This window comes from Hippocampus comes, unplaced genomic scaffold (assembly GCF_001891065.2).
Source record: "Hippocampus comes isolate QL1 unplaced genomic scaffold, H_comes_QL1_v1.1 scaffold124, whole genome shotgun sequence".
NCBI classification, from domain to species: domain Eukaryota; kingdom Metazoa; phylum Chordata; class Actinopteri; order Syngnathiformes; family Syngnathidae; genus Hippocampus; species Hippocampus comes.
Window position 1 is genome coordinate 143,820 of NW_017805075.1, and position 11,514 is coordinate 155,333.

Sequence of the window (11,514 nt, forward strand, 5' to 3'; positions counted from 1 at the left end):
CGAGGTTCGACTGTGTGTGTGTGTGTGTGTGTGTGTGTGTGTATATATATATATGTATATATATGTATATATATATATATACATATGTATATGTATATATATATGTATAAAACAACGACTGCAGAAATTTGAGAATATTTTCTGTTGAGGCACTGAAATCAAAGGATTCAAACCATTTTGAGTTAAACAAGGGCTCTAAACGATTAAACCATCATCCAAATAATTGTTGACGAATTTGACAATCAATTAGTTGTCAATAAATTGTTGCACGTCTGCACATCACACAGTTTAATGGCATTTCCATAAATTTCAATGGGGAAAGATGATTTGACTTCTGGTTTTATTTGATGAACTATCCATCCATCCAGCCATCCATTTTTGATCTGCTTCATCCTCACAAGGGTCGCGGGGTGTGCTGGAGCCAATCTCAGCTGTCTTAGGGCATTAGGCCGGGTACACCCAGAACTGGTTGACAACCACTGCCATGGCACACAGAGACAAACAACCATCCGCGCTCACACTCACACCTAGGGACAATTTGGAGTGTTCAATCAGCCTGCCATGCTTTTTTTTGGAATGTGGGAGGAAACCGGAGTACTAGAAGAAAACCCACGCAGGCACGGGGAGAACATGAAGCTGGAATCGAACCCTCTGCACTGTGAGGTCGACGTACTAACCACTCGCGTACCGGGCCGCCCTTGATGAACTACTGAATTTTAAAACACAAAAATTATCTTTCAATTGCATAAAACTGAGAAAAAAGTTGATCCAGTGTTGTGTATCATTGAATGAAATGTAATGAAATACCAAAAAGTAAAAAGTAGTAATTGGCTTTTTTGTGGTGGTGGCATACACCGAAGTCCTAGATAAATTGGAAATTATCTTAATGTGTTCTGGCATCTTTCTATGTGGTATCATTTGCAGTACTGTTAGTATTGTCTGTTTCTCACAGATTTTCTTTGCCGAGACTTCCTGCGAACCTGTCAATCGATAACCTGTGGATCATTTGAATTTTATTTGCTAGATTCTAATTGTCGCCAAACGTTGGCGAAAAGCTGTATGTGCCGTGCCTTGGCGGGCCTCGGCCCCATGGATTTCACGAGAGCGAGAGATGCCCGCGAGATGGCTTATCGGCCCAGCAAACAGGGAGACAATTTAATGGACTCAGCTTTTAGTATTCATAATTTATATGGGATACTCTCCAGTAAAGTGCAGCTGCATAATGAATGTGTGAGTTAAGGTCTTGGTTTCAACACCCTGAAAGTGTCAGAAATAGTCGGTGTGGGGGCTCCATGCGTCTGTTAACTGTCGCCACTGTACTGCACCAGCTCACAATCGTCAGCACTGATTAATTGCGGCGAGACAAAGAGAAGAGCTGTTGTTGAAGTTTACTAATCAGCAAACTAAATATAAAAGAAAAAAATGTTTTGTATTTAAAACACGTTTAGCTTCGGAATGCTAGCATAATGCTAAAACATCATGGAAAATGCCATTGTTGGGTTAACTTGTAGCATCTGTACCAGGGTTATGACCCTTCAACAAATTATTATTATGATTATTATTATTTTTACTATTATTATGGCGGCCCAGTAGTCGAGTGGTTAGCATGTCGACTTCACAGTGCAAAGGTACCGGGTTCAATTCCAGCTGCGGCCAACCTGTGTGGAGTTTGCATGTTCTCCCCGTGCCTGCGTGGGTTTTCTCCAGGTCCTCCGGTTTCCTCCCACATTCCAAAAAAATGCATGGCAGGCTGATTGAACACTCCAAATTGTCCCTAGGTGTGAGTGTGAGCGCGGATGGTTGTTCGTCTCTGTGTGCCCTGCGAGTGGCTGGCAACTGGTTCAGGGTGTCCCCCGCCTACTGCCCGAAGATAGCTGGGATAGGCTCCAGCACGCCCCGCGACCCCAGTGAGGATAAAGTGGTTCGGAAAATGAATGAATATTATTTTTATTGTATTTGGTATTGTTGAAGGAACATGTCTTAAAGACAATATAACAATAGCATACAGTCTTTATCTTCTGCAAAAAATACTTATATTAGTGAAGCTTACACTTTACTGGCGACCATTCCCCCCCCCCCCCCCCCCGCTTTTCTTTTTTTTTTTTTGCTTATGTATGTACTGTATGTCTCTATTATCCTGCGCCTGGTGGCCAAGGTAGGCACACTAGAAGGAACGGCATGATGTCAATGAATGTTGAAAACAATTACAAGTCTATTTGTATGTCATCGCTGTTGGGTGGAATCCTCGTATATCCTTTTTTTTTTTCCAGACGCCGCTTGGATCAAGTTGTATTATACCTTATATTGCTATCATATATTGTTTCAGGCTCACATCAACACAACAGAAAAATATTGAAAAAATTCAATCAATGATTTATTTTACTGCCAAAATCATTAATTTATTACGCAGATTAAGATATTACAGACATGGAGCCAGCGGCAGCTGTACTCTTCATAGTCTGTGGTCATGTCGAGCCCACACCGTGCACGAAGCCTTTTAAACCGTTACAAATGCAAATGTCCGTCCTACATCATCTTCACAAACACCTATGAGTGATGCAATAAATATAACAGTGAGCCAATTAACCCCATGTATTTAGCTGATATTAATACAACACAAAGACTTACCTTTGTGACATCACAGCGATCGATTTTAAACAAACAAGCCAACCTCTTTGTAGCTCACTTTTGTATTTTCACGCGTTATTATCTAAAAAATTATCCAGATCTTATATGGAGGTGACAATTACACCACACATCTTCTGCAGAACGAGGAAACTGAAGTACTTTTGCAACACTATTTCTTGCGTTCAAGAGCGACAATGGATTTATTTTCAAGCTATATTTACCGCTTTAAAGTGGTTAATGTGTAAAAATAACAGACGACGTGAAGGATGGACCATTAGTATTGATTTGTGAAAAACAAATGAATTTGACAAGATTTGAACATCTGAGGTTTTCTCCAGACAGCGATGATATATCATAAATACATACTATTTAAAGCGTTTTTTCAAACGCTACAAAAATTGGGAAGACTGGATTGGATTAACAGCATTTCCATTCATTTCAATGGGGAAAGATGATTTGAGATAAGAATGTTTTGAGTAACAAATTGAATTCACAAAATACTTGAAAAAAGAACGCTGCAAAAATCAACTGACATGAATAATGCAGCTTACTGAGTCACTCAGAAGTTGTTGTGAATCTTCTTTGTTTGTGTGGGTATGACTGCATGATCCTAACCCCCGGTGGCCAAGGCAGGCCTACCAGAAGGGCAGCACAATGAATTGAAGCAATACGTCATGATGTACAAAGTGTTTAATTCAATGCAATACATTTAAAAGTCATTACTAGAGATGCAGCAATTAATCGATTCATCATTGATTATCAAATTAATTGACAACTATTTTTCTAATGGAATAATTGTGGACAGAAATTTTTTAACTTAAATTGTCCAAGTCCACTGATTCTAGCCTCTCAAAAGTAAATACTGTATTCTGATTTTTGTAGTTCTCCATGAAAGCAGACCGATGATCTTTGTGTTGAATCAAATGAAAACATCTGCTCTCACTTCAGGAAAAAAAAATGCAATCAATGATTTCCCCTATTTTATGACATTTTATGGAATCATTGACAAATTATTCCATCCATCCATTTTTCGATCTGCTTTGTCCTCACAAGGGTCGCGGGGCATGCTGGAGCCTATCCCAGCCGTCTTCGGGCAGTAAGCAGAGGACACCCTGAACCGGTTGCCAGCCAATAATCATTAGTTGCAGCTCTAGTTTTTACTCTGTTTTTATTAAGTACAATATTATGGAGGGGTGTTTTTCTCATCAAAGAGCAAATTACAAAAAGTGTTTTTGGGTAGAAGGCATTTCAATATTTGCGTTACGTGTGTGGTCACGCAGGAAATTCAGCGCTCATCTCAAGGTATCACTGTGTGCTGTAGAAGGAGCGTTTTCCAACAATCCGTTTTTGCAGACACGAATATGCAGTCTTGACACACACCTCACGACATTCGCTTTTTAAATAAGTAATGGGGGCTGTCATTTTTTCCAGCGCAGGTGTGAAGATTTGGACTGCGCTGTGCGTCTCGCCTTATTGGACAGCTGCCGGCCGAACTTCTGATCAGAGGCTTCAAAGAGCACGAGAGAGAGAGAGAGAGCGTGTGCGTCTTTTTCTGTCTCTTATTCCTCATGGGGCACGCTATAATAATCAGTCTTTTTCTTTTTTTTTGTCCAGATTTAGATCTGTGTGGGCTACCTGTATGGCTGTTACCATGACAACATCTGGAGCCCAACTCCTCTTGGTGGCCTTGTGTGTTTACAGAGGCCTGAGCCTGCAGCAGTCGGCGCCGCGGGTTCGCCTCTCATTCAAAGGTGAGCCGGAACGCTTGGCCGTCTTTTTTGTTTTCTTTCTTTTTCTATTTCACTTGCAGAGACCTGCACGCGTCAGGCTCGGCTTCCTCTTAATGCGTACATGATATAAAGAGCGTGTTTCCTGCCACATGTCGAAAGGGTGCAACAGTGGAAACAAAAGGTGGATATTACAAGTGTTTTTCTACTGGCAGGGCCCTTGGTGAAAACGGAGCCACTCCACACCCTGAAACTCACACGCACTTAGGTCACACTCGTCATTTCTGCGGCGCTTTGACGTGCGATGTGATGACGTCCGTTCAGCGGTATCGGATACCGGCACTGAGGCCTGGAACACACAGACGGATTTATCAAACTTAAAAAGATTTTGTTTCCAGTAGCCATGACAGACCACACACAGGAAGATAAAAGAGTCACAGGCATTTAACAGTTTTGGTTGTATTGTGTATGCGGTCTGCTCCGATTATCTCAACACAGAACAGCACACACATTGAGATACTGTCCCAGGGCAGATGTCGAAACAAGTCCTCAGAGGCAAAAACCTTGCGTGAGCTCACAAAAAAAAAAAAAAAAAAGAACAACAAACACCTCCGGATATGTGCTGATGCGACCAGAGTGATTTTGGAAAGGAGCAAAGGCGAGAGCACTGTCAAATGGCAATGCAGTGGAAAAAGCCGTGCTTCAAAAAAATACGCTTTTGCGCTTTGGGGAACCCACTTTTATACACACAAAAAAACAAGATTGGGCAGGACATGTTTGTTTTTATTTTCGGTTATTTTCATGTTCCTCAATCAAAGAGGGGCGAGAGTTTCAAGCTCAAGTTGGGGTTTCAAATTTGGGTTCCAAGTAACTGTTAGGGTTTCAAATTTGGGTGATAGGATCAAGCCCAAGTTAGGGTTTAAGTCAGTGTTTCAAAGAAGGACGAGCATTTCAAGGTTGATGCAGGGTTTCGAATTAGGGTTTCAAGCAAATGTTGTGGTTTCAAATTAGAGTATCAAAGCCTGAGTTAGAGTTTCACATTAGAGTTTCACGTTCATTGTTGTTTTTCAAAACATGGTGAGGGTTTTGAAGTGTGGCTTTAATGAACTCATTCACTGCCATTCAAGGTGACAGAAGTCAAAAGCTCAATAGTTTCCCCACAGGCTGACAGTGAATGAGTTTTCATGATCAAGGTTTCAAATGAACGTTTCATTCCATGGTTAGGATTTCAAATTAGAGTTTCAAACCTGGTCTGGGTGTTGAATGTTCTGTGGTCTTGTGAGTTACTCTGTGATTTACACCACCAGTGCTAACTTGACACGAGATGTGTCCTGACTGGTCTACCAACAGTATTGACCACAAAAGAAGGGGGATATGGTGTTGCCATGGCAACAACAAGAGATTCAATTCTGTTTAAACCAAGCCAGTGCGCCATCCATGCTATGATTCCCGATGAACACCTTGTGGTGCTCGACTGTTCCATTGTGGCCACAGCTGGCATCAAAACGGTGTGGGGGCATTTTTGTTGTTCCACTCCATTGTTTTCACTTCATCTGACACACTCACACACATCACGCTGCCTCGTAAAAGTCAACAAGAATTACAGGAATGAGATTTATGACATTCTTCAGCATTGAAGATGTTTTTGTCTCGTGCTGTATCATCTCCGTGAGTGATGTTTAAATGCGGAATTCGTCAGATGATTTGACATTTGGCAGCTGGAGGCTTGTTTTGAGTTCAACATCTTTGAAACGAAGGAAAAACGCTTGTCTGCGGCTTGGGACTTTTCTTTTGACCTCCAAGGCTAATTCTTTCTCGGTAAACAGCTTATATGTGCATGCCATGGTGTTTTCAGTCGAACTTTGAAATCTTTAAGTCTGCTCTTTCGCGTGTTTCTGATAACATCGGGGGTTGGATTTTGTCACTTGAGGGCCCAAGGCAAACCAATTCATATGCAGCGGACCCGTACGGGTTTTTCGTGGAGATGGGGACTGAGCCAGCCCACGAGTGGCGAAAATTCACAAATAATTGACACAATGATAATTGCACAGAAAAAAAATATACATTTTAACGCCAAAGCGTTATTCACTGAGTGGGATATACCACCAATAAACATTTTGAACAAAACAGGAGTGCCCCCAGCACCCCCCCGACCCCCCCCAAAAAAAGAATTTGGAGAAAAAACAAATCTACAAATATGTGAATCTGTGGGTGCCAAAGCACGAGTATGCGGGGTCCACTGTAATCTCTTTAAGCATTTTGATATGCTTTCAAGAACGTGAATTGAGACTCAAACAATAGTTATTGTTTTACATAGAAGAAAACTTCAGTCATCAGTTATTAAAAGATGTTTGTGGGCCCGCAGGCAGTTTTCTGCATCTGCCTAATGTTAAGTCCGCCCCCGCCGAACACACACGAGGGCACGTCCACAACAGCTGAGAGGTGTTCACTTATTAGCTTGTTGCTTTGGTCGCCGCACTCCCAAGCCGCATTGACCCTTCCCCCTAATACCAAACAAAAAAAGCGAAAATTTGGATTGAGTCCAAATGTTTTCTCAGACTCCAAGGATTTATTGTTCATTGTTAGCCACAGCGAGCCTCTTTGTTTCCGGAGGCGCCCGCGGAGGAGGTTGCGGTGCCTGCGAGGGCTCATGTGACTCCAATGAGCTGGCCTGAGTGACACCCCCAAGGGCCCAAAGGCCAGAGAGCTCTTCTTGTTCCCTCTCCTGCGTCTGTCCAACGGGAGGCACGCGTTAGTCCGCATTGCTCGAGAGCAAAACGTGCCATGTAATGGAAGTCGGAGAGCCGTGTCCGAACGCATCATTAGCGGCCGTCTGTTGTAACCCGAGAGCTTGGCGTGACCCAGTTGTAGCGTCATACTTGAATCGTGTGTCCTTCCCAGTGTTTCCCTATCAGTGTCAGAATGCTGTCGGGGCTTCTCTGGATGTTTACCCGATGATGGCAGGACATTGTTGGCTATTTTCGGAGTCGTGTATAGGGGTGTGGCGTTCCCACATTCTGGCCCTTGAATGAATCCACGCCGTTCATCCTGTGTTTACCTCGTCCCAACTCAAAGACAGCATCCCGGAGATCCGATTGCACAGCCTATTTTGGTCGCACCTTCCCTACGTCCTGTTTAACGTTGAACCCCGCAGAGGAAGATGGCAGCCACTTTGATGTAAATAAAGATTGGGCGTCATCCTCAATCCCCGTAAAGCATCTTCTGAGGCTCATTTGTGGCCATTTGTCGTGACATAAGCCCGCTGTCATGACCGGGGCCCGATATGCTGCGGGCATATGGCAGAGATATTGAACACGGACCACAGATGCCTGCGTATGTGTGTGTCGGAGTTGAAGTGATGTATTGAATATCTTGGACATTTTTTTAACATATGAACAACAGTAAAATACAGTAACGTTGCTGTATTAATTATTATTTGGGATGTTCACGACCACTTTACAAAACAGCAAATTCAGTCCCCAAGAAATGGTCTTTTACTATTTTGTTTCCAGGTTTCTCTTTTTTTTTCAACCCATTACTGAACAACTAAAATAATGTGGTTGCACAAGTGTGCAGACCCCCTTTAAACTGGGGACGTGGTTGTGTTTAGAACGAAGCAATCACACTCAAACTCATATAAATAGGAACCATCGCATAGCTGCCACCATTTAAAGTGACTCTGATTAACGGCGAATAAAGTTCATTTGTTCTCGTAGGCTTTATCCTGACATTGTTTCTTTCAAGCCGAAGCCTGGCAGATATGTGCTAACACTGACTGCTCTTTGGAACTGTTCATAATTCCCTTCACCTTGACTAAGGTTTGAGTTCAATCTGAAGAAAAACAGCCGCTGTTCATGATGCTGCCAACAGCCTGCTTCACTGTTGGAATGGTGTTCCTCTGGGGGTGAACAGTGTTGTGCTTGCGCCAAACACTGCTTTTTTGGAATTATGGCCACAAAGTTCCACCGTGCTTTCACTGGATCGTTACTGAATCTCCCAAACACTTTTTGGGGGAAAAAAAAAAAAATGGGCCCTATTTTCCTAATTAGTCATGACTATAGTGTATTCCAGATCTGACCATCATGGTCTTCTCCCAACACAAGAAGAACCAGTCTGACTTTTTGATTTCATTGATCAGGAACAACCATAAGCACACTCAACAGTCTCATTAGTCATCAGTGAACATCGACGTGAGACATAAAGCAGTGTATATTTTCTGTGTTCATTCTGTGGGTTTCAAATGAATTGTTGAAAGCGTGCAACCAAATCACTCTGCGTTTCTTTCACAGCGTATGAAAATGGCTCAATCAGAGCTTTCGGGAGAAGAAAGAAAAATGCTGAATACATTTTCCAGCAGCGTGTCTTAACAGGTTCTGCTCGGCTGAGCACAATCCTGATCTTAAGAATTTGCTACGCTGACCGGCGTTCCTTAAGGGACTTGCTTTTTTCACATAACTCCTGTGGGCATGTGGTACCTTCAGCTCAGTCACACAGTCAGCACACATGAAATATTCACATCCTAAAAGCAAATATGTTTCTTAAAACGCTCCAAGTTGAGTTATATTTAATCGCCTGCATGCATTTGCCAGAGAACAAGTTAGAAGGCTGTTGTTTCAAGGGCTGTGTGTTCATGCAAGCCTGTCATGGAACATGTTGGAGGTCTTAGGACTACACTGAGCAACTTTAGCTCAAAGTTATTAAAATAACAGTTTGAAAATCAAGTTCATGGTACTGCAATTTGTAATCATCATTACCACTTATGTTACTCTTCATGGAGTCAGTGATGCCACACTTGCTTTGAAAAAGCAATCTGAGTTTGTATTACTTCATCAAAACTGATTGCTTGGTTTTGAAAGTAATTGTTGGATTAGAAAATACTGTACTAGTTACAATCCACAGCTGAATAAGAGACATTAAACAGGTTACATGCATTATATAACTTAAAGGTGGTCACGATTACGAATTATGGGTCTGAAATCATAGCACTCGCTAAACTAACGTAGCATCATAGTCTGGTAACAGCATAAAATCAGTAGCTAGCCAATGGCATGTAGTTAACTTAGCAAATTCAAGGAATCGTACACCCACAAAATGGCGGCCTTAACTTAGTTCTTATGGACACACACTCCGGGCAAAGTACAATTTTCTCAGGAAATCCGTAAAATAGACCGACTGCTAGCTCCGTAATATTAATAACTGCGAGTCTCCAGCCGCTTTCTGTCTTTTCCAATTGTTTTATTATGATTGTCATTTGTGCTACAGATGACCCATATTTTTTTTCTTTTAATCCAGTGGTTTCACAATTAATCAGTTAATTTAAAACTAATCAAAAACCCAAGTAATCCACAACTGTTTTGAGAATCAAGAAAGCATTCCAAGCCATCGTTTAACTTAAAATATTCCAAATCCTCAGATTTTGGACTTTCAACAGTAAATATTCTGTGATTTCTGTCGTCCTTCATGGAACTGACATCTCTCGAAGCAAATCAGTCATTGAATCTTAATCACTTTATGCAAATAAATAAATAACCACCCATTTAATGAATTACGAAAATCTTGTTTATTTGCAGCTGTAGTACGATTACGCCGTTGTGCACATGTAACCTGAAGCAGCCTCCGATGTGGATATGAAACTAGTAGCCCTTCATTCGTATTAATCAGTAGCCAAGATGTGCCGTAGCTGTGCTCAGTTTCAAAAAGGTTGGCGAGTATATTACTCCCTCTGGTGTGATATTGCTTCATTGTTGTTTACTTGGTTTTGTTTAATCATTAAACAACAATAATAAGTTAATGAACAGTAAGTGGGAAAAAAATATATATTTTGGAATGAACTTGAATTCAAAACACATTTTTAATCAATTAACCCATGAAGTAAAATAATCAATTCTAAAATTATTGTATCGTGATGGACATATTCTCCTCTCAATTATGTCACTTTGCATGTAACACGTGTTAACATTAACCCTCCTGGTATGTCTCTCCTTATTTTTATTTTTTATTGTTTTAGAAAATGGGAAATGTTATTTTTTTAGGTTTTCCACTGGGCACATTGGTCCATGAACATTGTTCACATGATGGAGTGTTCGATTAAACTACACTTTACAACTCTTGGGAATGCCAGAGATAAATAACGTGACCTGTGTCACAAGAAGTAGAAGCAAGTAATGGTACTTCTTTCGCAGAACTGATGGACACGCGGGCAGCGCGACCCTTCAGTTTCTCCTTCAACACCAGCGACTACCGAATCCTCTTGATGGATCAGGACCAGGGTCGCCTGTACCTGGGCAGCAGGGAATACCTGGTGGCTCTGGATATGCACAATGTCAACAAAGAACCGCTAATAGTATGCATGCACGCACACAAGCGCACACACACACACAGATTCAAGGGATTTATTAATTTCTGTTTTTGTTTAGATTTACCTTCAGCATTACTATTGCAAGTCAACAGACTTAAAATCTTTTTGATTTGTTTTGACAGTCAGGAACAGTTTTAAAGCTTGCTACCGACGCCATATACACAGACAAGTAAACGTATTTTCAAACAGCCACGTAACTTAAAAGTCCACTAGCTTATTGCTAACACATGACGAACAACGGCATTAGCAAGCTAACACAGTTTGATCGTTGCTGTGTCGTAACCATTTGAGCAACTGATATGATTTATCTTCTGTGAAAAACGACTAATATTACTCCTGTGTCAGTTACAGTAATCGTGAAACTCTTCTTCATTTGTATCTGTATCATGGTGGTACACTGCCCCCGGTGGCCACTTCATGCTTACCACAAGGAGTCTTAACGACTAAATCATGCTCCACAAACTTTTAATTTCCTTACCTTTAATGTATTCATTTTATTACTCTATATTTATAACACACTATTATACAGTGCTATTTCCTTATTAAAAAAAAAATGTATTTAGTTTCTTAAGGCACCAACTGTACAGTAGGGTGGTCCACATTTTCATGGCAAAAAAAAAAGTTTGTCGGATTCGTCGGGCCGGGTCGGAATTCTTGTCGATACTATGGTACAAGGTTCTGTGCAAAATTTCATTCCGATCTGATGATATTTTCCCGTCCCGCAAAGCGGCCAAAGTTTCCACCATAACAACTGGTCTCAATAGGGTGAACATGTGTATTTTAACCGTGTATTTTGCCATG

The 11,514-nt window shown here is 41.4% G+C and overlaps 1 protein-coding gene across 5 annotated transcripts in view; it reads left to right on the forward strand.

The window, feature by feature from the left end:
* The window catches only part of LOC109512982 (semaphorin-3F-like), a 25,335-nt gene that overhangs the window by 3,519 nt on the left and 10,302 nt on the right, over positions 1 to 11,514 (forward strand). Inside the window, exons 2-4 of one of the 5 annotated variants that reach the window (XM_019865132.1) lie at positions 4,065 to 4,172; positions 4,243 to 4,379; positions 10,538 to 10,698. In XM_019865132.1, the coding sequence (XP_019720691.1) occupies positions 4,268 to 4,379; positions 10,538 to 10,698 (273 nt within the window). In that variant the 5' untranslated portion in view covers positions 4,065 to 4,172; positions 4,243 to 4,267. Of the gene's footprint in view, positions 1 to 4,059; positions 4,173 to 4,242; positions 4,380 to 10,537; positions 10,699 to 11,514 lie in introns of those variants that run through there. The other 4 variants (XM_019865134.1, XM_019865131.1, XM_019865135.1 and 1 more) reach the window with 4 other exon arrangements.